The sequence below is a fragment of the Lepidochelys kempii genome, chromosome 1, assembly GCF_965140265.1.
Source record: "Lepidochelys kempii isolate rLepKem1 chromosome 1, rLepKem1.hap2, whole genome shotgun sequence".
Classification (NCBI taxonomy): Eukaryota; Metazoa; Chordata; order Testudines; family Cheloniidae; genus Lepidochelys; species Lepidochelys kempii.
In genome coordinates, this window is record NC_133256.1 from 38821278 (window position 1) to 38845636 (window position 24359).

Genomic DNA, 24359 nt, shown 5'->3' on the forward strand with positions numbered 1-24359 from the left:
TCTTCTGCAGGCTAAACAATCCCAGCTCCCTCAGCCTCTCCTCATAACTCATGTGTTCCAGTCCCCTAATCATTTTTGTTGCCCTTCGCTGGACTCTCTCCAATTTATCCACATCCTTTTTGTAGTGTGGGGCCCAAAACTGGACACAATACTCCAGATGAGGCCTCACCAATGTCGAATAGAGGGGAACGATCACGTCCCTCGATCTGCTCGCTATGCCCCTACTTATACATCCCAAAATGCCATTGGCCTTCTTGGCAACAAGGGCACACTGCTGACTCATATCCAGCTTCTCGTCCACTGTCACCCCTAGGTCCTTTTCCGCAGAACTGCTGCCTAGCCATTCGGTCCCTAGTCTGTAGCTGTGCATTGGGTTCTTCCGTCCCAAGTGCAGGACAAAGGAATGATTCAGCTACTGGCTCAGCAGGTGCAGAATGACAATTGAAAGTGCTTTTAGTTGTTTTAGGGGGTACTGGTGTTTACTCAAAAGATTGGACCTCAGTTAGAAAAATATTGCAATGGTTATAACTGCCTGCTGTATCCTGCGTAATATCTGTGAAGCAAAGGTGGGGAAGTTTCCACTGGGTAGAGGGCAGAGGTGGAGTGGCTGCTGAATTTGAACGGCCAGACACAAGGGCTATTAGAAGAGTTCGTTCTGGAGCTATACAGCTCAGGGAAGCTTTGAAAGACCATTTTAACAGTGAGCCAGAGTAATGTGTATTGTTGTAGTGTGCTCTATCTGGGCCTGCACTTTTGTGGCCTGGTAGGAATTGTGTAGTGATTATTGTACATGTAGGAAGATAGCATTGTCAGTGTACCTATTAATTTTGTTTGTGACTGATCCTCTGAGTTGTGTGATGGTAATTGGTTACTTTCAGAACTGCTGAGCACTCGACAGCAAATGCTGTGAACGATAAAAGATGTATTATGTATGTATTCAAATAATATAATTTTGTTCTTTAACAAAATTAGTGTAAAAAAACCCCTGTGCAATTTAAAAAAATAAAACAACAAAAAAAAAAACCCCATTCAAAACTTAATAAAAGTTAACAGAGCAGAACTTACCGAAGGGGAAAAAACGCTCATGTCCATTTCAGGTACAGGTACACCAACCATGTCTTTCACGTGTATTTGAAGCTGTGATTGTTTTCAGTGTCCCGTGGGGTGCAGGGGTAGGGGTAGTGCAGTGACCCTTGATGCCCTGTGGAATGTTGTGGGGGTATAGGGAGGTCCTGATTTTGAGTTCTTAATGGGTTGCAGAGGGAGGTTAGCCCAGTATTGCTGAACCTGCAAGTCCACCAGAGTCTGTGGCATTTGTCTGTGCTGCCTGAGAAGCCCCATCGCGTCCTGGTGCATTTTTCTATGCTTTTCCTGCTGGGACTCTTGGGCCTTTCTCCTCTCCACTCTTTTCTCTAGGCTGTCTACAAAATTCATCCTCCAGGCCCTGTGCTCACAGTCCAGCGCAGCACTGGCTTGCAGGATCTTACTGAACATGTCATCCTGACTCCTCTTCCTTATTCTTCTTATCTGGCTGAGGCATTCTGTGGGTGTGGAAGGGAAGATCCTGAAGGCTGCAGTGTCAGCAGCTGTGGATAAAACACACTGGTACCGTTGTCAGTGTATCCACTACAGAAAGTGAAACTTAAGATGCTGAACTCACTCTTGCTCCCCTACAATTTTAGGTACTACATTCTCAATTCTGCTTGAGATGGCTTGTGCCTGGTGCCAGTCACAGCAATGGCTATGGTATGTGTGGCCCCCCCCGGGGATTGAAGAAATGAGGAGGGAATTGCTCAGTTCCATGAATCTAGTAGTTTTGGACAATGACACTGAATACTGGCACCATTTTCCACAGGCAGTGGTGATTTTAGCTGATATCTCACACTGGAGGGTAGCAAAGGCAGAGAAGAGAGCACAGCTGCTGCTGGTGTCCTGAAGCCACCCACACACTGCAGTGGTGCCTGCTGAAGTTACTGCTGAGTGGCTTTGGAAAGTGTCTTAACACAGAGGAAGAAATAAGGCAGCCCTCCTTAGAAAGCTTTGGCAGCGGATTGCAGAGTACCTCGAAAGTTTCATTGAGATCTTTCAGGAGGATTCAAGGGCCCTCACTACGTACATAAAGAAACTGCTCCTCATGGGCTCCCCTGCCAATTTTAGAGGGGAATGAAAAGCACATAGCAGCTTTCTTGGTTGTACCAGTATGTCTTCAAGTCAAGTAAATTAATGAAAGTCAAAAGCTATATCCTTCTACTTTGGGTGGGGCCATCCCTGTAATTGAAAGTTTATCTACACACTTATCTGAGGTCCCTTCCTTGCACTGGCCTAGCCCATGCTCGAATGGCTAGACTGAAGTGGAGTCAAAAACCGGTTGTGGCTCACTGCTTACTGGATTTCCCTGGTCACCCAACCCCCATACGCTGCCTTCTCTTCCTCATCCCTCACCACCTTCTCAGCCTCACTGTTCATGGCAGGGACCTGTGACTTGGACTCCTTGGAGGTATCCACTGTGCTGGGGTGTGTGTGTTTGTGAGGGGTTGGTGGTGGAGTCTCCAACGAATATGGCCTGTAGCTCTTCATAAAAGCAACAGGTCTGCAGCTTGGCACTGGATCAATTGTTGGCCTCCCTAGCCTTCTGGTATGCCTGTCACAGCTCCTTGGTTTCATATGGAACTGCTGCTGTCCTCCATTTATACTCTTCCTCCTGCATCCCATGAGCAATCTGCTTGTAGTTGTCAGTTTCTGTAGCTGGTTTGGATCTGTGCCTGCATAGCCTCTTCTCTCCACAGGCCTAAGAGATCCAATATCTCATGTCTAGTACAGGCAGGACCCCATTTGGAGTGTGTAGCCAGTGTGGTCAGCTGGCCTGTTGCACTCTATGATGTAGAGCTGCTTGGTGTGGTTGCCAAGCTAGGCAATTAGGAAGGGGAATTTCAAAAATTGGTGAGCCGTAGAGGTCACAATGATGACCAGAATGATCAGTATAGGACATTGTGGGACAGCTGCTGGAGGACAATTAGGGTCAACATAAGTAACGCAGTGTCTACATGCACTGTGGAGTACTAATGGAACCTTAGAGGCTGACATGCACTGTACATGGATCTTGGCTCTATGCTGCTCAGAGAGGTGGTGTTACTGTGTCGGCATAATGGGGCTCTTAGGTCTGGTCTACACTGGTGGTGGGGGGGATCGATCTAAGATACGCAACTTCAGCTATGAGAATAGTGTAGCTTAAGTCGACATATCTTAGATCGACTTAGAATCACTTACTTTGCATCCTCGTGGCGTGGGATCGACAGCCGCCGCTCCCCTGCCGAATCCGCTTCCGCCTCTCGCCCTGGTGGAGTTCCAGAGTCGACAGCAGAGCGATTGGGGATCGATTTATCACGTCTACACTAGACGTGATAAATCGATCCCCAGTAGATGGATCACTACCTGCCAATCTGGCAGGTAGTGTAGACATGGCCTTAGAGTGGTGGGAGATTAATTTAAGTGTAGACACATATACAACTAGGTTGACTCAAGCTGTCTTTCATTGGCCTAACTTTGTACTGCAGACCAGGCCTATTCTCGGTTCCTGGCCTGAGTACCAATTCCGTCTCTCTCTCTCAGCCCTTTCATCACGAGTTAACATTTGATCCTTTTTCCAGGTCAGAACACCCCTTTAGTGTCTTAAATTTGGCTTTTTTCTTATGCAGAGTACTCTTTCTTTCCCTGCCTTCTTGTTAGAATGTGCATTTGGACCTAACTCTCTAGGCTGTTTCCAAGCAATTGAGGTCTTGGTATGCTGACAGGAAAAAGGGGGAGAGCCCCACTTGACTTGTGGAGGCTTACTTTAAAACCTGTTCATCTTGCGTGTTGTGGTGAGAACTAACCAATTGAGCACAAGCCATTTAGAGATTTTCAAGTAAGAGAATGGACTTAGTACCAGTTCTTTATGTAGTCATAGCCTTCCTTTCAAATGTGAGTGAGAACTGTAAAGGAGTGACAGGGCTTCTGGTTGTATTCCTTGTTTAAACAAGGATCCATCACCATAACGTGCTGCAAAACTAAAAACTATACATCCTCCGCCCCTCCTAGTGGTTCATTTGTGACAAGTACAGCATGAAAGGAATTTGTTTTTCTGTCATGCTCTCTGCTTTATCTATTCTTCTTTAATGTTTTATTTTTTTCTCTCTCACAACTCCTTAATTTTTAAAATTCTGGTCCCTATGCCTGGAAGGGTCTTTGCTTTATCTATTCACCAAGGAACCTCTGTTCTCCTTGAAATCCCTCTTAGAACATTCAGCTCTCCTAACTTGCACACGGGCACTATTTTCTCCTTTCCCACATGATCATGCCCATAAAACACCAAAAAACAAACATGTTGAACTAACCTTAAAATATTGTTTTATCAGAACAGTACTGAAAATTGGTTTATTTGGTGTCCTCGATCATACCATGCTCTGTGAGCCTTCAAATTAGGCTGTAAACTCTTTGAATTAAGGACCTTGTCTGTACAGTGTCATCATGCACGTCAGTTCTGCTATTAAAGTGCTGATCATTTATTATTTTGCATAGATGCTAATGTGGCTGCATTTTGGGAGAATGTTTCAGTCTGTGGGTATGAGCCCTATTAATCCGACACTACATTGCTTTGGCAAGGGAAGAGATAGGATTACCTAATCTTCCAGATCTAATTTCTGTGGCTGTTGGCGTCTAATACAGGAAGGTTGAGTAATTTAACTGTTATACATGGCAGTCTGAAGTATGATTATAAATGTTTTATTGAAGCTTTCCAAATTGTGCTGAAATCTTAACTGCCTGGGGAGAAGCTCTACTAGTCCACTCTCACATGTATTGTCAAACCCCAAAGTGTTTAAAAAGCAGAATATGGATAAAGTATCATGAGGCTCATTTAAAATCTTAAAGATTGTCCTGATCTTTAGTTCTGAAAGAAATGGGCCTCCTGTCTCCATTCTTTTTTAGTGCTTCAGGTTGAAACCTGTGCAGAAAGTACGCCCAGATACTTTGTGGGTTTGTCTCTCCTCCTCCTCCCTTTGGTCCCAATGTCCTTGATACACATTGCCCTTCCTGTACTGGCCCAACAGGGAAATCATTTGCTGCAAACTCTGGCAGATCTTCCATATTGCTCAAACTCTGGTATCTTTCCTGTTGCACTGAACTCAGCATCTGCATAGAGCATCTGTGCAGCACCTCTTCCCTGAGGCTGCCATAGAAGCAGAAGGCAAACTCACCTTTCTTCTCAAATCTTTGTCTCCTCTTTTGAACTTCTCTCCATTTATCACACTCCTCTCTGCTCAGACTCTGGTTTACTGTTAGCCCCCTTCTTTCTCTGACAGCTTTCTGACTGATCACCACAAGGGACTTCACTGGACACGCTGAGTTTCTTGGCTCACCTCTTCACCTTGTTGTCTCATGTAATCTGTAGTCTTTCCTACCTCCACCCTCAATATCATGAACAAGACAAGCTTTCTCTGTTCCTATTCTGTTGAAAGAGAATTGCGCTTTCCTTGGTGTTAAGTTTAGCTGCAAAATCTACCACTTGTTGCAGAGTTTACTAGGATTTAATCTTCCATTTTTAGAGTGTTTCAAGACTTAATGATGTTGCCGAGAACTTTTCAAGAGTAAACAGTAAAATATGCAGTGTATCCTGAATTTAGATAATTTTTTAAACAAAGATGTGAGGTGTGAACTGCCCTTCCTTTCTAATAGCTGTTACCTTTGAAATGTAACGTTGGTAATATAAATACCAACGTTACTTTCTGTTCATTTTAGCAGAACTATACAGTTAATATGCTTATCCCATCGAACTGCTGCAAGTGTAAATTTTCTCCTATCTAGCCACCAAAATCTTAGTTCCCCCAAATAATTTATGTAAGCAACTATGCCTGTCAGTACAAAAATAAGTAGCATATTGAAGATTTAGGGGCAGAATAAAATTTGAAAAAGCATCAGTTGCTAAAGTTATGGTACTGTTCTTTTTTTATGTTCAGTAAGAACTCCATTAATTTACCTTGAGCTGTTGCAAAACTTGGTCAGTTTAGTCAGTGAGTTTCAGAAACCAGGGCTTGTTGCCATCAAATTTAGATTAATCTTTCCCCGATTTTTCATTCTCCTATACAGCCTATATATCTTGTTGCTTTCTCCTCTAGAAAGATAAGAAATGCTTTCTGCACTTTCAAATTCCTCTTGGGATGTGGACCAGCTATGGACTGTCAAATACACACATCGATAACTTGAAAAATAGAGGTCCTATCCCCGTGTCCACGATCAGATCTAAAAATGTCGTCAGTTACTCTAAATTTTTCACTTGCTAGGGGAATTGGAGGATAGAAGAACGTTACAAAACATTCCCCATCTCCTTTCCAAAGGCATTGGGTAATACTGTACCATACCATTTACAATTTCTTCTATGTAGAAGCGCAGGTTGCCCTTGTCTCCTAATGGTTTACCACCACTTCTAGCTAAATTCACAGAAGACTCTGTTAATACAAGAAACAATCTACTACCATTCTAGTACCAGTCCCCACTCGGTATTTGTTTCTCTGCTTTCCTTGCTCTCTGAGGCACTTCACATTCAGTCCCTCAGGAAAGCATCTTGCTCTCTTGATCCCCTTCTTCTTTGAGTCGTGTCCCTATGGGCATTCCAGTTAAGGTACACATGCACTCCATTTGCTGTCGATTGGAGATTTTCACTAGCTGTACCCATTTGGCCCTTGTGTGCAGCCTACACATCTTCTGGCCCCACACTGAGGCTATACAGGGCTGTGTGGATGAACTGCTATCAGTTTTTCTCAGTTGTCTCAGCCTGAGACCCAACTTTAGTGTATCTGCCTTGAGCATGTCTTGTCAAATTAGAACGTTTTGCGTAGTGTCAGTTTAGGTTTGTTTTTGTTTTGCTAGTGAGAGGAGTGCCTTTTCCTCTCTCTTCTCTATTTGGAGATGCTTGCCTTCCTCAGGAGGACATTTATGACTCTTCAGACTTCAAACACTGCCTTGGTTGCTTGGGAGGCCATCACAGTTACTGACGGCACCTCCAAGTGCATTTGCTGTCTAGGAAGGTTGCACATCCCATGGGACTATAACTTTTGTTTAGCCATTAAATCCAGAGACAGTAAGAACTGAGAGATCAAGCTCAGGCTTCTTATGATGGAGCGCCCTTTCATGCTGCTTCAGGGCCAGGTGGCAGAACCCCCCCATACCTCTGTCTGCGGACAGATCTAGTGCCGCTTTTACCTCGGCTCAACACTCCTCCAGAAAGGGGAAGGATCCAGAGGTCTCAGGAAGAGGAACACTGCCTCACCTCTTAAGGCATCTGCTCCAAAAAGACCTCTGTCTCCCACTGAGTTGACAGTTTTGAAATAGTCAGCTTTTGTACTTGGTACCATATAGGCTACAGGTGGGCATGCCTCATTCTCAAGGGTTTAAATTATGTGGGTCCTGTCAGAAGCCTATTCCTGGGGCAATCCCCAAGACTCTTGTTTAAAGTGCTTGGGAGAAGCACACCAGACTGCAGATCTTGCACCTGTTGAAAGCTTCCACCCAAGAACCAAGAAGGGGAGGGACTTTAGGTTAAACTTTCTCTTCATGGAGCCAGCTCTCCGTCCCCAGTCTGTGTCGGATCTGAAACGCAGTGCTTCAGTACAGAAGACACCAGCCTCAGTGAGAGAGGCTGCAGTGTCATAAAAGGACTTTGGGTCTAGAGACTCTCGGCACTGCCGCTCCCTGGCACCGAACAATTCCAGTGCGGCTACCAAGCACTGCTCTCATTCGCCGGTGCCACACAACAAGCAAAATAAATCTGAGAGAGGGCATTCGTCTACAACTAGAGCAGTGGAGCATGAAAGCGCTAGTGGAATGTGTCTCATGGCAGGACACTGAGCCCCTGCTCTAGCTAAACTGGCACTCCTGACTCCGACCGCACAGACAGGTCTATTGATTCCAGTACTGGTGGATTCCCTGTGCGGGAGAGCCAGGTGGAGGAGCTGGATCTTCTGTCTACCCAGGACATGTTCTGGGCAGCCAGGAACCTCATAGCTGTGATGTGACAGCTTCACTGTCCCTGGCACTGCCCCCGACACCACAGAGAGGTGCTATGCTTTCTAACAGTAAACCTGCCATGAGGTGGCACTGGTCGCCTTCCCCTCGGCAATTCTCTCTGGCAATGCCTTGTTCGGCACCACTGTGGTCACCAAGAATTGAGTCATCTTTGGGCTCAGTTGGAGTTGTACATGTCAGAACAGAGCCAGCGCTGCTCTCAGCACCAATCAAGACAGGAGGAGGGGCAGTAGTTCAGGATGCCCTGGCCACCACAATAGCAGGGGCTAGCAGTGGCCCTTCTGGACTATGTGGGTGTACCACTAAGCCCAAGGGCCAGGCTCGAGGTCTCTGTTGGTCACCTCAGAAAGGCGGGTTACCCCAACATCATCTATTGCTGAAGAACCACTGCTAGGCTCCGAAGCCAGCACCAGGGCCAGTATCGTCCCTGGCACTATGCAAGAGATATCAGCGCAGGGGGGATCTCCACAACCTGCAGGGACGAGAGGACCCAGTGCCACCAAGGGCATCATCCTCATCCTCCCCTGACGAGGCAATGACTGGCTCGTCTGCCACATTACTAGCTATGGACAACAGAGCACACCAGGAGCTACTCAAGAGAGTGGCTTAGAACTTGGGCCTCCAGGCAGAAGAGGTGTCGAAGGAAACTGACCCTGTGGTGGACATACTGACACCCAAAATTCCTTCAGGGGTGGCCTGACCCCTGATTAAGACCATCCAAAACACCACCAAGACTCTATGGCAGACACCTGCCTCTCTTGCCCCCCCCAGCCAAAGGAGTGGAAAGAAAGTCCTTTGTACCCTCAAAAGGGTTGAGTACCTATTTACTCACCCTCAGCCGGGCACATTAATTGTGGTGGCCGCAAATGAAAAGGAGAGGTAAGGGTAGCAGAGACCAATGCCCAACTATAAAGAGGCGAAGAAGCTGGACCTCTTCAGCCGAAAGGTCTGCTCTACTTGAGGACTCCAGCTTCGTATTGCCAACGAGCAAGCAGTCCTCAGCTGCTACAGTTTTAATTCTTGGGACACTCTGACCATGTTTAAAGAGTTGCTTCCAACTGAATCCAGGCCAGACCAAGAACCTCCTTGCAAGCCTTTCTAGACTCAATGGACTCAGCAACCCGCATTATCTCAACCACCATTGCCGTGAGAAGGAGCTTGTGGCTGCAGGCTTCGAGCCTTCCGCAAAAGGTCCAGCAAACAATTCAGGACTTGCCCTTTGAAGGGGTGCCTGGGTGTGATGCATCAGACCAGATCCTTTTCACCGTTTTGTGAACAGTCTATCTCATTTCTACCATGCCTGGGCCTGGATCACCTCGGACCCAGTAGCGTAGCTAGGGAGGAGCGGTACAGCGGCTGCTCCCCTACCGAGCAGAAGTAGCGCCTTTTAAAATCTTCGGCGCCTTTTACATTTTTACTCACCCGCTGGCGCTCCGGGTCTTCAGTGGCGGGTCGGGGAGTGGAGATAAAAAAAAAAGGCGCCACCCCCGATACTCACCCGGTGGCGCTCCGGGTCTTCAGCAGCACTTCGGCATTGGGTCCTTCACTCGCTCTGGTCTTCGGCGGCATTGCGGTGGCGGAGGGGGGTCCTTGAGTACCAGAGGGTGGTGCCTTTTTTATCTCCGCTCCCCCTGTTTTTTCCACCTGGCTACGCCACTGCTCAGACCAATGGGTCTTGCACATAGTAGAATTGGTGTATTCTCTTCAATTTGTTCCCTCCATTTCTCTCTCCCAGCCCTCTTCCCTGTCCCTCTTCAGGGACCCACCCCGGTTAGACTTGCCCTGCTGAAGCCGGGTGGGGTGGGGTGGGGCTGAAGTCCAGAGCCCCACCACTCCAAGGGTAAAGCCCAGAGCCCTGCCACTGAAGGGATGTGGGGATGGGCGGGGACGACGACTAAACAAACCCATTTTTTTTCAGTCTTCCCACCTAGGTCATGTTTTCTAGACCTTTAATCATTTTTGTTGCTCTCTTCTGGACTTTCTCCAATTTTGTCCACATCCTTCCTGAAATGTGATGCCCAGAACTGGATACATTACTCCACCTGAGGCCTAATCTGCGCACAGTAGAGCAGAAGGAATTACTTCTTGTGTGTTGCTTACAACACTCCTGCTAATACATTCCAGAATGATGTAAGCTTTTTTTGCAACAGTGCTACACTATTGACTCATATTTAGCTTGTGAGTCACTATACCCCTCAAATCCCTTTCCAAAGTATACCTTCCTATGTAGTCATTTCCCATTTTGTATGTGTCCAGTTGATTGTTCCTTCCTAAATGTAGTACTTTGCATTTGTCCGAATTGAATTTCATCCTATTTACTTCAGATCATTTCTCCAGTTTGTCCAGAGCTTTTTTAATTTTAATCCTATCCTCGAAAGCAGTTGTAATCCCTCCCTGCTTGGTATTCTCTGCAAATTTAGAAGTGTACTCTCTATGCTATTATCTAAACAATTTATTTTATTTTAATTATTTTATTTCATATTTTTAATTTATGCTCTCCCTTAATTTGTGTTCTTAAAACTTGCCTTTGATTCTGGCTATGCCAGTGTACTGTAGAGGATGGTGGAAAACTGGAAGTCTTGGCAGTTGGGTAAATGACCCTTTGGGAAGGCATAGAAAGAGTTTTTATATCCTGTTGTATAGCTTTTGTGGAGGGAACCCATCTGCTTTTCTGTACTTCCTTATGGGCATAGTTGAAGATAACTGGAAATAGGGGTGGAAGGTTGAAATCTGTCAGTCTTCGTCAGCTACCATCTCTGCCACCACATCTAACTATCATATTAGCTCTCTGAGTTTCCACGTATTTCTAAAATGAACAATGAAATAGTAATGTTTAAAGTCACCATCAGTTTGAAAAGTTAAGAAGTTCCTTTGTATTCCTTCCTACCCCCTTTATCGTAAGAACAGCCATACTGGGTAAGACCAAAAGTCCATCTAGCCCAGTATCCTGTCTTCTGACAGTGGCCAATGCCAGTGCCCCAGAGGGAATGAACAGTAATCATCAAGTGATCCATTCCCTGATGCTCATTCCCAGCTTCTGACAAACAGAGGCTAGGGACACCTTCCCTGCCTATCCTGGCTAATAGCCATTGATGGACCTATCCTCCATGAATTTATCTAGTTCTTTTTTGAACCCTGTTAGTCTTAGCTTTCACAACATCCTCTGGCAAACAGTTCCAGAAGTTGACTATGCGTTGTGTGAAGAAATATTTCCTTTTGTTTGTTTTAAACCTGTTGTTAATCTATGTGTCTGACAATTTTGTTCTTTACTATAGTTTCAACCAGTTTGCCCAGTACTGAAGTCAGACTTACCGGCCTTTAATTGCCGGGATCACCCCTGGAGCCCTTTTTAAAAATTGGCATCACGTTAGCTACCCTCCAGTCATTTGGTACAGAAACTGATTTAAATGATAGGTTACAGAGTACAGTTAGTAGTCCTGCAATTTCACATTTGAGTTCCTTCAGAACTCTTGGGTGAATACCATCTGGTCCTGGTGACTTAAACTAAACAGTAATATCAGTTTCTTCCAAAACCACCTCTAATGACACCTCAATCTGGGATGGTTCATCAGATTTGTCACCTAAAAAGAATGGCTCAGGTTTGGGAATCTCCTTCACATCCTCAGCGATGAAGACCAATGCAAAGAATTCAGGTTTCTCCGCAATGGCCTTATCGTCCTTGAGTGCTCCATTAGCATCTCGATCTTCCAGTGGCCCCACTGGTTGTTTAGTGGGTTTCGTGCTTCTGATGTACTTAAAATTTTTTTTGCTATTACTTTGAGTCTTTGGCTAGCTGTTCTTCCAATTCTTTTTTGTCTTTCTAATTATCTTTTTATACTTCATTTGCCAGAGTGTATGCTCCTTTCTATTTTCCTCACTGTGATTTAAATTCCACTTTTAAAGGATGCTTTTTTGCCTCTTACTGCTTCTTTTACTTTGTTGTTTAGCCACAGTGCCCCTTTTTTTGATTCTCTTACTATGTTTTTTAATTTGGGTATACATTTAAGTTGAGCCTCTATTATGGTGTCTTTAAAAAGTTTCCATGCAGGTTGCAGGGATTTCAGTTTTGGCTCTGTACCTTTTAATTTCTGTTTCACTAACTTCTTTATTTTTGTGTAGTTCCCCTTTCTGAAATTAAATGCTACAGTGTTGGGCTGTCAGCGATGCTAGCTTCAGTGCCCTCTTGATTGCTTTATTTCCTTTTCTTTCGGTCAGTCTTCAAGCTGCCCCTGCTTGGAAAGCCTTTTCAATTCCAGTGTTGAGGATCTCTATAGTTTCTTTATTTGCATCCTGTCTGAAGACCCATTTTTTCCTTAAGGCCCACAATATTTAAGACTTTAAAAATTTATCTAAGGTAACTTCTTCCTCTCACTCTCTTAGTGTATCTTGGTTTATCTTTTTTCCTTCTGTTTTCAGGATTATAATGCTTCCAGGGTCAGGACTGTCTTATTATTTATCTTGTCTATTGGACTGAGCATATTGTTGATGCTTAACAAATAAAAACAATAACCCTTTGTGTTTAAAGGGAGAGCATTACATTTCTCAGAACTATTGATGCAGATTTTCTGTTACCTTGGAAATCGAGAACACCACTTGGGGTTATATTTTTGAGTTTTGACAGTTGCCTTCACAACTGTATGAGAGAGAAACTTGTTTGTGTGTTAAAGAAGAGTTAGATTCCATCATTCATTTCTACAGCAAAGGTTAGATTTTACAGCAGGTCCTCACCAGCAGAACTGCAGAATAAATGGAAACCATCTTTTGTAGTCTCTCAGAACCATTTCATACAAAAGCCATCTGAGACACCTGTACTGTCTCTAATACTGTTTAGTACTTAACATAAAGTAAAAGCTGAAAAGTTTATACACTTAATATGCTTTTGGGATTGCAGATGGTTTTAACGTACAAATTTACTAGTTTGGTGGCGGGCCAACAAGAGTAGAAACAAGATACGGAAAAAAGATTCAGCAGAAAAGATGGCACAGTAGTTAAGGTTGGAAGAAGTGATAACGGGATTGGAGAGGGAGATTTTTGTATACAAAATATTGTGTTAAACACTGTACTATCAATATTGCAAAAGTGTTAAAATCTCCTTGTAGGGGTCAGTGACAAACAGTGAGAGCTTTGTTGTTATGATTAGATACCTCCAGAATCTTTCCATAGAATTACACCTTAATGTACCACTGGGAAAATTGTATTACTTATGGTACAGTTTATGTCCATATAGAAACTCATGGGATGAAAATATAAAGACATTGGCTTTCTAATATAAAATAAAAACAATAAGCAAATTAAGATCTCTAGGTTTGGATTTGGAGATTCTGTATAGATACCATCAGCACAGATTTTTCTCACTGTAATGTTTCAAGCTTGCAGCATGAAGCAGAATAGGAACTTCTTTAATTGCAAGTCTGTTTGAATCTCTGAAACACTGGTAGTGGGCCATGACACCTTCTTATCATAGAATCATAAAATCATAGAATATCAGGGTTGGAAGGGACCTCAGGAGGTCATCTAGTCCAACCCCCTGTTCAAAGCAGGACCGATCCCCAATTAAATCATCCCAGCCAGGGCTTTGTCAAGCCTGACCTTAAAAACTTCTAAGGAAGGAGATTCCACCACCTCCCTAGGTAACGCATTCCAGTGTTTCACCACCCTCCTAGTGAAAAAGTTTTTCCTAATATCCAACCTAAATCTCCCCCACTGCAACTTGAGACCATTGCTCCTTGTTCTGTCATCTGCTACCACTGGGAACAGTCTAGATCCATCCTGTTTGGAACCCCCTTTCAGGTAGTTGAAAGCAGCTATCAAATCCCCCCTCATTCTTCGCTTCCGTAGACTAAACATCCCCAGTTCCTTCAGCCTCTCCTCATAAGTCATGTGTTCCAGTCCCCTAATCATTTTTGTTGCCCTCCGCTGGACTCTTTCCAATTTTTCCACATCCTTCTTGTAGTGTGGGGCCCAAAACTGGACACAGTACTCCAGATGAGGCCTCACCAGTATCAAGTAGAGGGGAGCGATCATGTCCCTCGATCTGCTGGCAGTGCCCCTACTTATACATCCCAAAATGCCATTGGCCTTCTTGGCAAAAAGGGCACACTGTTGACTGATATCCAGCTTCTTGTCCAGTGTAACCCCTCGGTCCTTTTCTGTAGAACTGCTGCCTAGCCATTCGGTCCCTAGTCTGTAGCGGTGCATAGGATTCTTCCGTCCTAAGTGCAGGACTTTGCACTTGTCCCTGTTGAACCTCCATCAGATTTCTTTTGGCCCAATCCTCCAATTTGTCTAGGTCCCTCTGTATCCTATCCCTACCCTCCAGCGTATCTACCTCTCCTCCCAGTTTAGTGTCATCTGTAAACTTGCTGAGGGTGCAATCCACACCATCCTACAGATTTTAAATGATATTGAACAAAACCGGCCCGAGGACCGACCCTTGGGGCACTCTGCTTGATACCGGCTGTCAACTAGACATGGAGTCATTGATCACTACCCTTTGAGCCCGACAATCTAGCCAGCTTTCTATCCACCTTCTAGTCCATTCATCCAGCCCATACTTCTTTAACTTGCTGGCAAGAATACTGTGGGAGACTGTGTCAAAGGCTTTGCCAAAATCAAGGAACACCATGTCCACTGCTTTCCCTTCATCCACAGAGCCAGTTATCTCGTCATAGAATGCAATTAGGTTAGTCAGGCATGACTTGCCCTTGGTGAATCCATGCTGACTGTTCCTCATCACTTTCCTCTCCTCTAAGTGCTTCAGAATTGATTCCTTGAGGACCTGCTCCTTGATTTTTCCAGGGACTGAGGTGAGGCTGACTGGCCTGTAGTTCCCAGGATCCTCCTTTTTCCCTTTTTTAAAGATGGGCACTACATTAGCCTTTTTCCAGTCGTCCGGGACTTCCCCCGATTGCCATGAGTTTTCAAAGATAATGACCAATGGCTTTGCAATCACATCTGCCAACTCCTTTAGCACTCTCGGATGCAGCGCATCTGGCCCCATGGACTTGTGCACGTCCAGCTTTTCTAAATAGTCCTGAACCACTTCTTTCTCCACAGAGGGCTGGTCACCTCCTCCCTATGCTGTGCTGCCCAGTGCAGTAGTCTGGGAGCTGACCTTGTTTGTGAAGACAGGCAAAAAAAGCATTGAGTACATTAGCTTTTTCCACATCCTCTGTCACTAGGTTGCCTCCCTCATTCAGTAAGGGGCCCGCCCTTTCCTTGACTTTCTTCTTGTTGCTAACATACCTGTAGAAACCCTTCTTGTTACTCTTAACATCTCTTGCTAGCTGCAACTGCAGGTGTGATTTGGCCTTCCTGATTTCACTCCTGCATGCCCGAGCAATATTTTTATATTCATCCCTCGTCATTTGTCCAATCTTCCACTTCTTGTAAGCTTCTTTTTTGTATTTAAGATCAGCAAGGATTTCACTGTTCAGCCAAGCTGGTCGCCTGCCATATTTACTATTCTTTCTACACATCGGAATGGTTTGTCCCTGTAACCTGAATAAGGATTCTTTAAAATACAGCCAGCTCTCCTGGCTACTTATGCTACTGATTGTATACTAAACGCCATTTCGTTATTCCAGACATGCAATAAGGTCTCTGTGACCTTTTCTGGCTGCCTTTGCAACTCTGTTTTGTCCACCATTCCTTTGTTAGACATAGGATATCCTTCAGAGTGTTCCCCCAACATTCCAGTCAATGTATAATAAATCTCATTTTTTTTGCATCTCTGTTTTTCTGTACTGTGGAGTGCTGATAGCCTTCAAGGCCTGACAGTTTAATTTTGATCTCTTCTTCCAGTCCAGAATCCTGTGGAGGCTTCAGTGATTTGTCATAGACGTAAAAGCCAAATTGGACCATCGAGATCATTTAGTCTGACCTCCTGCGTACTGCATTCCTGCTGTCAGACTGTGTCCAGGAGCAGAATCAATCTATAAAGTTCCCTTTTAGCATAATTGCATCGGTGCTTCCAGATTTTGCTTAGAGCCTTTTGAGTGGTTATCTGCATAGATTTTGGAGTAATTACTCAATGCTCTTAGGGCTTTCTTCCTGGATTCTAGTCCTCCATAGACTTTACCTTGAGGTCTTTACTGTTCTCCGTATAGCTAAGTTCTTTAAATTTTGCTTTACATGGTTTCAAGAAGTGCTGCTACAAGATATTCCTCACAGGTGAGCATGTCTTTTGCATTTGCTTGGGAGTTGAGTGAATTATGTGGGTGTCATATGTCTGATTAGAAATGTCACCCGCAACGAGCAAACTCTCCAAGAAGCACTCCTGAGAATCTCCAGTAAGCTGGGCATGAAATTGGTCTGGAATCCTTCAAAGGATTGATTCTCTAAATAGAAGCCAGAGTTGAATCCCTCCTTCTTGGTGCTAGGATTGTCCACATAAGCACAGACCCAGCCACTCTTGAAGCAGAACGGATCAACAACACAGGATGCCTCAAAGCGGCTTGCACAGGTCATGAAGCCAAACTCTTTGGAGTACCATGAGGCTTTGTTATCCGTTGCAAATTAATTCACCAAATTGGGGTGGGTGGTGTGTGTGTGTGTGTGTGCATTTTACAGAGGCGAGAGAATATTATAGACTCTCTGATCTGTAAGAACTGACTTTCCACAAGTTTCTCCAGTGACTGCATAGACTTCTGGATTTGACTAAGTCACTAATGATAAATCCTTAAAGACTAAGAGAGCCAAAAGTACCCAAACAAGGTTCCCTCAGCAAACAGGATAATTATGTCCTTACATCCTCCCCTTGACTGATAGAAGTGGAAGGGCCCTGGATGTTGAATGATTTTGGGAAACTACTAGGAAAAGATACTGCAGAAAATTCCTCTTGAAAAAGTCTACCATCAAGCATGGGCTACTGGACAAAATTAGGGAACAGATTTTATTCCAAGTGCTTCCAGATACCTAAAATGTTAGAAGGGCTTCATCCAACATAATGATATATGAATCAGTAATCCCTCAAAGGAAAAATTCAAGATGGTCACCTACGAGCAAGTATACTACTACTAGATAGAGGCCACTGGCTTTGTGTTGTATCTTGTTGATGCTTCTGTGTACATTTGGATCCTTACTTAACTGAGATGTGTATCAAATTCATATAAGACATCAGCACTATCCATTTTGTGTATTCCGTTTGTGTTGGCATCTGTACTACTTGTGTTCACTAAGTGATTACCTTGGCTTAGTTTGACTTACCTGCACGGTTTGAGAGTGCTCTTGTGGGGTGGAATGATACTATTGATGGGGGTGAGGAGTGTCTAAAATCAACTGGTCACCATCACGGTGTTGTAATTACCTAGAGTTCACCCAAAGTCTCAACTTGCAGTTGGGTCATCAGTTGATGTACATAGAAACTCTTCTAGACGTGGCTCAACTGCATCAGGACAGGAGCCCCAAGATATTGTGAAGTTAAGAGAAATCCACTCTTCAGGATTTGTCAGAGCCAGAAAGCTTTAGCTCTAACAATATTAATGTTAGCTCTGCTGGCTACAGCAATATTCATCGTAGCCATGGTATAGCATAACATCAGGCAACCTCAGTGGAGCGTTTGATCCCACTGAAAGTTGGTTGTATTTCACCAGTAATTATTTTGCTACTGATAGTCTTATGAGAGTCATTTAGCGTGGAAGGTCAAGTACAGGGTATTTCTATAAGATACTGGTGCACAAGAGCATGACCACTTTATATCTAAAATTACCTTGGGAGCGGTTTAAGATGAAACCTGTTTTACTGCTTACATAAGAATGACCATACTGGGTTACACCAAAGATCCATCTAGCCTAATATCTTGTCTTCTGACAGTGGCCAATGCCAGGTGCCCCAGAGGGAATGAACAGAACAGATAATCATCAAGTGATTCATCCCCTGTTGCCTATTCACAGCTTCTGGCAAGCATGTCTATAAACAGAGAGATTCCATGTATTTTATTTCAACTTCATGAAAGCATTTTTAATCTTTCTTTTTTAGCATTTAACATAAAATCCCACTTTCCATATATCCTACTGAGTTCTATTTTGGTGCCTAATTGCTTGTGCCCTTTCTTTCTGCTTGGGTGAAGTCCTTTTTGGAGCTTAGAGTATCCCTTATTTTAAACTTTAGTTTTCCGCCCCACCTCCCTCCATGAAAAGACTCTTCTTTCATTACACCATTAATCCACTAGCAGGAAGGGATAAATGTCGTTACCTCCAAACTATTGTAACCACTCAGACTTACCTAGGCTCTAACACAGTTCACAAAATTTTTTTCAATACGCTTTAAATTTAAAAAAATATTTATTTTTAGCCAAGCCATCCTTCCCTGCCAAAATACATGTTCTAGATCTTTTATGTAATACAGGAAGATTCTAATGAGGTGAGAATAGCAGAAAATGTATCTTCCTATGTACTTAGTGTAATGTAACTTAGTCATGACTAATGCATTGTTTTGCTTTGTTTTATGTTTTAGAAATATGGCAAATTAACAACTTGTACTGGTTGCAGAGCTCAGTGCAGGTTTTTTGAAATGACTCAGTGCATAGGACCTAATGGATATATGGAGCCATACTGCTCAACTGCATGCATGAACACACACAAAGCAAAATATGCAAAATCACAAAGTAAGTGAAAAGGATGGTGGCTTTTCATCACTGATAAGGGTAGATTTGAATTAAAACACTTTTTTTTTTTTAATTTCCATGTTTTACTTCTGTTTATTTCTCTTGTGAAGAAGAAAAGACATAAGATTTGCAAAAGTAGTCTCACTTTGTACTAAGATTATTTTTTCTGTTTTAGAATATAAATTCATGTAGGTTTTAAAATTACACTCATCACTATTGTATCTGAGTGTTTTGCAGATTTTAAAGGAAAAACATACTGTCTTTTTATATTCTAGACTTGTAATATTTTAGTCCCTGCTCTGGTCATCTCCCATTTGGAATATTGTAACCCTCTCTTCCTTTTAGCATATTGATTCCCAAATCTCCCCCCGCCCAAAAAAAAAAAAAGTTTTCCAGTGTATTGAGGCTTGTAGGTTACTGGGGGAGGGGATGGACGGACATTGAGACATATTAAATAGTGTACACTAGTGATGCTACAGAGTCAGAGTACTACAGAGTACAGTCTTCATGCATGTACGTGGTACTTTTTCATATTTGATACCATCCAATACTGAATAAATGCCGTCCATATGCATGAGACATTGCAACTGTGTGTCTTTCACGAGATACATCATTTAGCCAAGACATTTATTCTGGGAAAGGGGTGTATAAATCTGTCAAGATGTCTGAGTGGGAAAAGGAGACAAAGTGAATTAGTTTGTTCACCAAATTGGAAATACTAATAAGTTTTTGATAGGAACACAACAATACTTTAACTTTGAGGTTTAACAAAGAAGATCAGGAAGAACTAAAATGTATATTTTCCTGTCTCGTGTGTGTGAGATTTTCAGAGCCTAGTAGTTTTTTTGGTAGGAAAATTTAATTATGAAGTTTAGATTTTACATTAATAAAATGAGAGGAAGTGGTAAATTATAACCCAGTAAATTTCTACACTACTACTTGTATTTATTTTCTTTGTAAACTACGTTTTTCTTTTAGGTATGGGAATTATTTGCCACTTTTGTAAACGAAACACTTTACCTCAATATCAAGCCACAATGCCTGATGGAAAACTGTACAACTTTTGCAGTTCCAGTTGTGTAGCTAAATTTCAGGTTAGCTGTTGTGTTAAATCTCTTCCTCCCTGAAAATATATATGTATATATTTGTTGATGCGTGTGTTAAATATGTGCATATTAAAATATCTGGCTTTTACATAGCTTATTTTGATTTTTGCACTAAAACTAAAAAAAAAAAGCCTATCTCGGGCCACAGGCAACTTTGACATAATGAAAAGTACAATTTCATAAAGAATAAAACTCAGAACCTAAAAATCTGAAAATAACCAATACAAAATATATCCCAGCAATACGTGGGCACACCCACCAATATCAGTCCTCACCACATCCTTCCCCCCCAAAAAAGCATGTGTACAAAGATGAGCCCTGCAGTGTGCACTGAAGGATAACAAATTCTGGATCTTTCAGACAAAGTGGGCCAGGAAGTGAATTCCAAAGTTGAGAGTCCTTCATGTTTGAATACCTACCATATGGGGCTCCACTGACTGCAACTATGGCAATATGTCATGGGGACAGAGGCTTTCTCTGAAACTGTTACATTCTGTGCCATTGAGGACTTGCAGATGAAAATGAGCCACTTAAACTGTACCCAGAGAACAAATAGGTTGCCAATGCACATCCCAGAGCACTGATACCCTGTTTTTCTGGTGGGATACGCTACTTACCAAATGGACTGTCACGTTCCTCACAAGCTTCAATTTCTGGTTTGATTTAAGGTGTAGCCTCCATATAGACTGCACTGCAGTAGTTAAATCTTTAGGTGAGAAAGGTATGAATGACAATAGCCTAGTCTGCATCTGAAAGAAATTGTTGCAATCTCCAGATTAAACAAAAATGGAATAAAGTCTTCTTAATACTGTTGCTATATGATTGTCCAGCAGTGACTGGGGATCCAGCAATACCCCCAAATGGCTTCCCATATGTTGTTAAAATTTGCACATTTATGGGAGCAGACGTAATCCCCCCCTGCATTTTCTGGTTGCTTCTCGCATATCTACCAGCATCACATCAATCTTCCCCAGATTGATCTTCAGCCAGATAGCCTTCATCTATGCCCCAGTCTTTATCAAACATCTGGTAAGGCGTCTAACAGCACAGTCTAGATTGGATGAAATAACAAAATAGAGCTGGGTGTTGTGTAGGGTGACCAGAGGGCAAGTGTGAAAAATCAGGACGGGGGGTGGGGGGTAATAGGTGCCTATATAAGAAAAAGCCTCCAAAATTGGGACTATCCCTATAACATCAGGACATCTGGTCACCCTAGTGTTGTCAGCATATTGAAAAACTATAACCCATGCCTCTTGCTAACCTTCCCAGCAGTCATGTGTATATTTGTCATTCCCACCTACCCCCTTTGTTCATTATGATGAATCCTGTAGAATTCTACATGTGAGAGTTCTTGAGGCTGAAAAGCAGTTTGGTATCTCTTGAGAGAGAAAGCTACTAAAGGACAATCCTGTCTCCTCCTGCTTGGCCTTGCAGACCAGACAGTGTTTCATCCATGATACTGAAAGCAGCTGACAGATCTACAAATGTTGGCATGGCTACTGGCTGTTCCTCTTTCATAGGAGATCAGCCAGTGCTACCTTTACAGTGTCTGTGCTATACTAGGTCTGTGCCCAGCCCAGGTTAACATGGACTAAAATGATCTGAGGCATCCACAAATTGTCTTGGTGCAATCTTTTAAATACTTTTAACCAGAGATGGAAGGTCAGATATTTAGTGGTAGTTGGCTAAATCGTCCACTTCAGGTGATGACTTACAGTAACTCCTCACTTAACGTTGTAGTTATGTTCCTGAAAAATGCGACTTTAAGTGAAATGATGTTAAGCTAATCCAGTTTCCCCATAAGAATGAATGTAAATGCGGGGGTTAGGTCCCAGGGAAATTTTTTTTGCCATATAGTACAGTACTATAGTTGGGAGGTGTCCCCGCCTTACCCCGCACAGGCACCGCCCACTGGCACTGGCGACAAATGAGGCAGGCAAGGATGCTGAAGGTGCTGTAGGCTAGGAGAAGCATGTTGTGCAGCAGCAGCTGCAGCTTCCCCTACTCTGCAAGCACCAGGGGCGGGGGGCTTAAGCCTCGGCCCACCCACTCCACCCCTTTTCCCCCAAACCCCCACCCTTCACCCGCTTCTTCTTCCCCCTCTCCCCCTTTACTCCTTACGCCCCGTCCTCGCTCCTGCCTCTTGCCCACGGCAATCAGCTGGCTTGCGGCATTCAGGGGGGAGGAGTGAGGATACCGCTCGCAGGCTCCCCCTCCCTCTCGAACACTGCAAGCCAGCTGATTGCTGCAGGCAGGAGGCAGGGGAGGGAGGGGGAGGCACACTGTGTCCTCGCTTCTCCCCCCTCCCTCCTGCCTGTGGCAATCAGCTGGCTTGCGGTGTTCAGGGCCAAGGAGGGAGGGGAGAGGAGTGAGGACTCGAAGCGCAGCCTTCCCCCTCTTGCTTGCGGCAATCAGCTGGTTTGCGGCATTCAGGAGGCGGGGAGGGAGGGGGAGTCTGCGCACCAAGTCCTCGCTCTTGCCCCTGCCCCCCGAATGCCGCAAGCCAGCTGATTGCCGCGGGCAGTAGGTGGGTTGTGGAGGGGTAAGGCGCTGATATGCGGAGTCTGCCGGTGGGCGGGAGGCACTGGAGTGGGAGGCGGGGTGTACGGGAGCTGATAGGGAGGTTGCCAGCTGTGGACGAAGCAGGCAGCCAAATGACGTTACAGCAAAGCATTACACAACTTTAAATGGAGCATGTTCTGTAATTGAGCAGGGACGTAAGATTGAAACAACGTTAAGTGAGAGGATGTTAAGTGGGGAGTTACTGTACTTAATAGAAGCCAACTCCTCTGAAGGAAGAGTTGATAATATCTATCAACAGTTCACCCATGTTCCACTCTTCGGGGTATATTCAGAGAGGAAGGACAGAGATCTGAAACACAGGTTGTGGCATGAAGTATTCCTGGCATCTCTAATACCAGAGTGAACTACATGGCACTGAACTCAAGAAGAGGAAACCAGTTTTTTTTGCCCTCTTCAGTCAAGATGTTTCCTTTCATCTATGGAAAAAGGCAATTAATTCTGAATCTGCTTGATTTTATTCACAAAATATGAGATTCCCTCACAAAAGTGTGGGACACTCAACCACCAATGCATGTGCAATGCTTCAAGCAATGGGTGATGGATTTACGTGTTTAATTAACCATGTGAGCAGCAGTACTACAAATCATGTGATGGATTAAATAATTGACTTAATACAATACTCTGAATTTTCTGTTGGCTAATGTAAATTTAGCTTCACCTTTTGCCCATCTCAACAGTAATAGGTAATAATGTGCCTAGTAGTGTACCTGGTTTTTTCTTTAATAGTCCTTTTTAAGTGAATCCTCTCAAACTGGGATTTACTCAGTTAAAATGAGTTTGACATGAATTAGTATTAACTGTTACCCAACAATTTGTCATCCAGCCACTCTGTATGGTTTGCTTTTAATCGTAAAGGGCTGAAAGTTTTGCAGAAAGGAGTGAATATAGGGTTCCACAAGTGATTTTAATTTCTGCTGGTCATGGGTGGTTCTGCACCGTTAAGAGAGAAAATGCAAAGTGATACTTTGATCAAATCCCTTTGATCCACAATCTTATTCTTTCATTCTACTCTTAAGGTAGGTTGCTATGTTTCCCACTCTGATAATGTATCTTCTCTTGAATAATCCTTTCATTTCCAAATAAAAATTACTTGGTAACACATTAAAAGCATTTGAACAGTTCACTTGAGGTGTATGCTATGGCATTTATGCTAATATATAAATACTGTTCTCCTTTCCTTGAGCAGTTGAGTGTAAGCATTCGTCCTTGTGACTGAGAGAAGACCAGGCATGTTTACCTAAGGCGGCTGTTCCGTAGGTGGTTGCTGGTGAAACACTATGCAAGAATGTCTGAGGCCTTTCCATATATCCTAAACATGCTAATCATATTAATGTCTCCATCCAACATTGTGCTGCCATTAAGTCCACTGAGACAACTGAAGATTTTTTTTGTCTGAACTTGAGATTTGAGGAAACTGAGGCTGGAAATTCCTTCTCTATGAAGATGTGGTGCTGCAGTATGAGCTTGCAAGGTCATCTTGCCAGTAGCCTCAGTCCTGAATGGGAGTAAAGTGCCTTTCTTAAATAGTCTTCTCTTTCGTCATGTCTCGACATCTGTTTTCTAGTGTGCCTAGAGAGTGCTGGATCTAGTGGGTTTCAGACTTCTTTAAGTAGAATATCCTGCAGCTTGTTGCCCATTTTGTTGGTGGCCAGGTAGTATGCTGTTCTCTCTCTTCTCTCTCTCCCTCTGCCATGGAATGCGTGTGATGGGAGGGTGGCATGCTGGTGGTGGAAATCCGTGGTATGAGTCTGATAGTAGTGGAGAAAATATTTGACGGTCCTGTACTGAAGATGTAATGGACATAGGTTTTTTTCTTTCCCAGTGCTGTAACCAGTGGTGTAGCCAGGTGGAAAAAACAGGCGGAGTGGAGATAGAAAAAGGCGCCACCCCCTTGTACTCACCTGGCAGCGCTCCAGGTCTTCAGCAGCACTTCGTCGTCGGGTCCTTCACTCGATCCGGTGTTTGGGACTGAAGGACCCCCCCCCCCCCTGCCACCGCAATGCTGC

At 43.8% G+C, this 24359-nt stretch overlaps 1 protein-coding gene across 8 annotated transcripts in view; it reads left to right on the forward strand.

The window, feature by feature from the left end:
* Positions 1-24359, forward strand: part of ZMYM2 (zinc finger MYM-type containing 2) — a 186893-nt gene that overhangs the window by 82838 nt on the left and 79696 nt on the right. For all 8 annotated transcript variants that reach the window (XM_073339551.1, XM_073339493.1, XM_073339533.1 and 5 more), the window contains 2 exons: positions 18514-18664; positions 19643-19758. In XM_073339551.1, coding sequence (XP_073195652.1) covers positions 18514-18664; positions 19643-19758 — 267 coding nt within the window. The remainder of the gene's footprint in view (positions 1-18513; positions 18665-19642; positions 19759-24359) is intronic.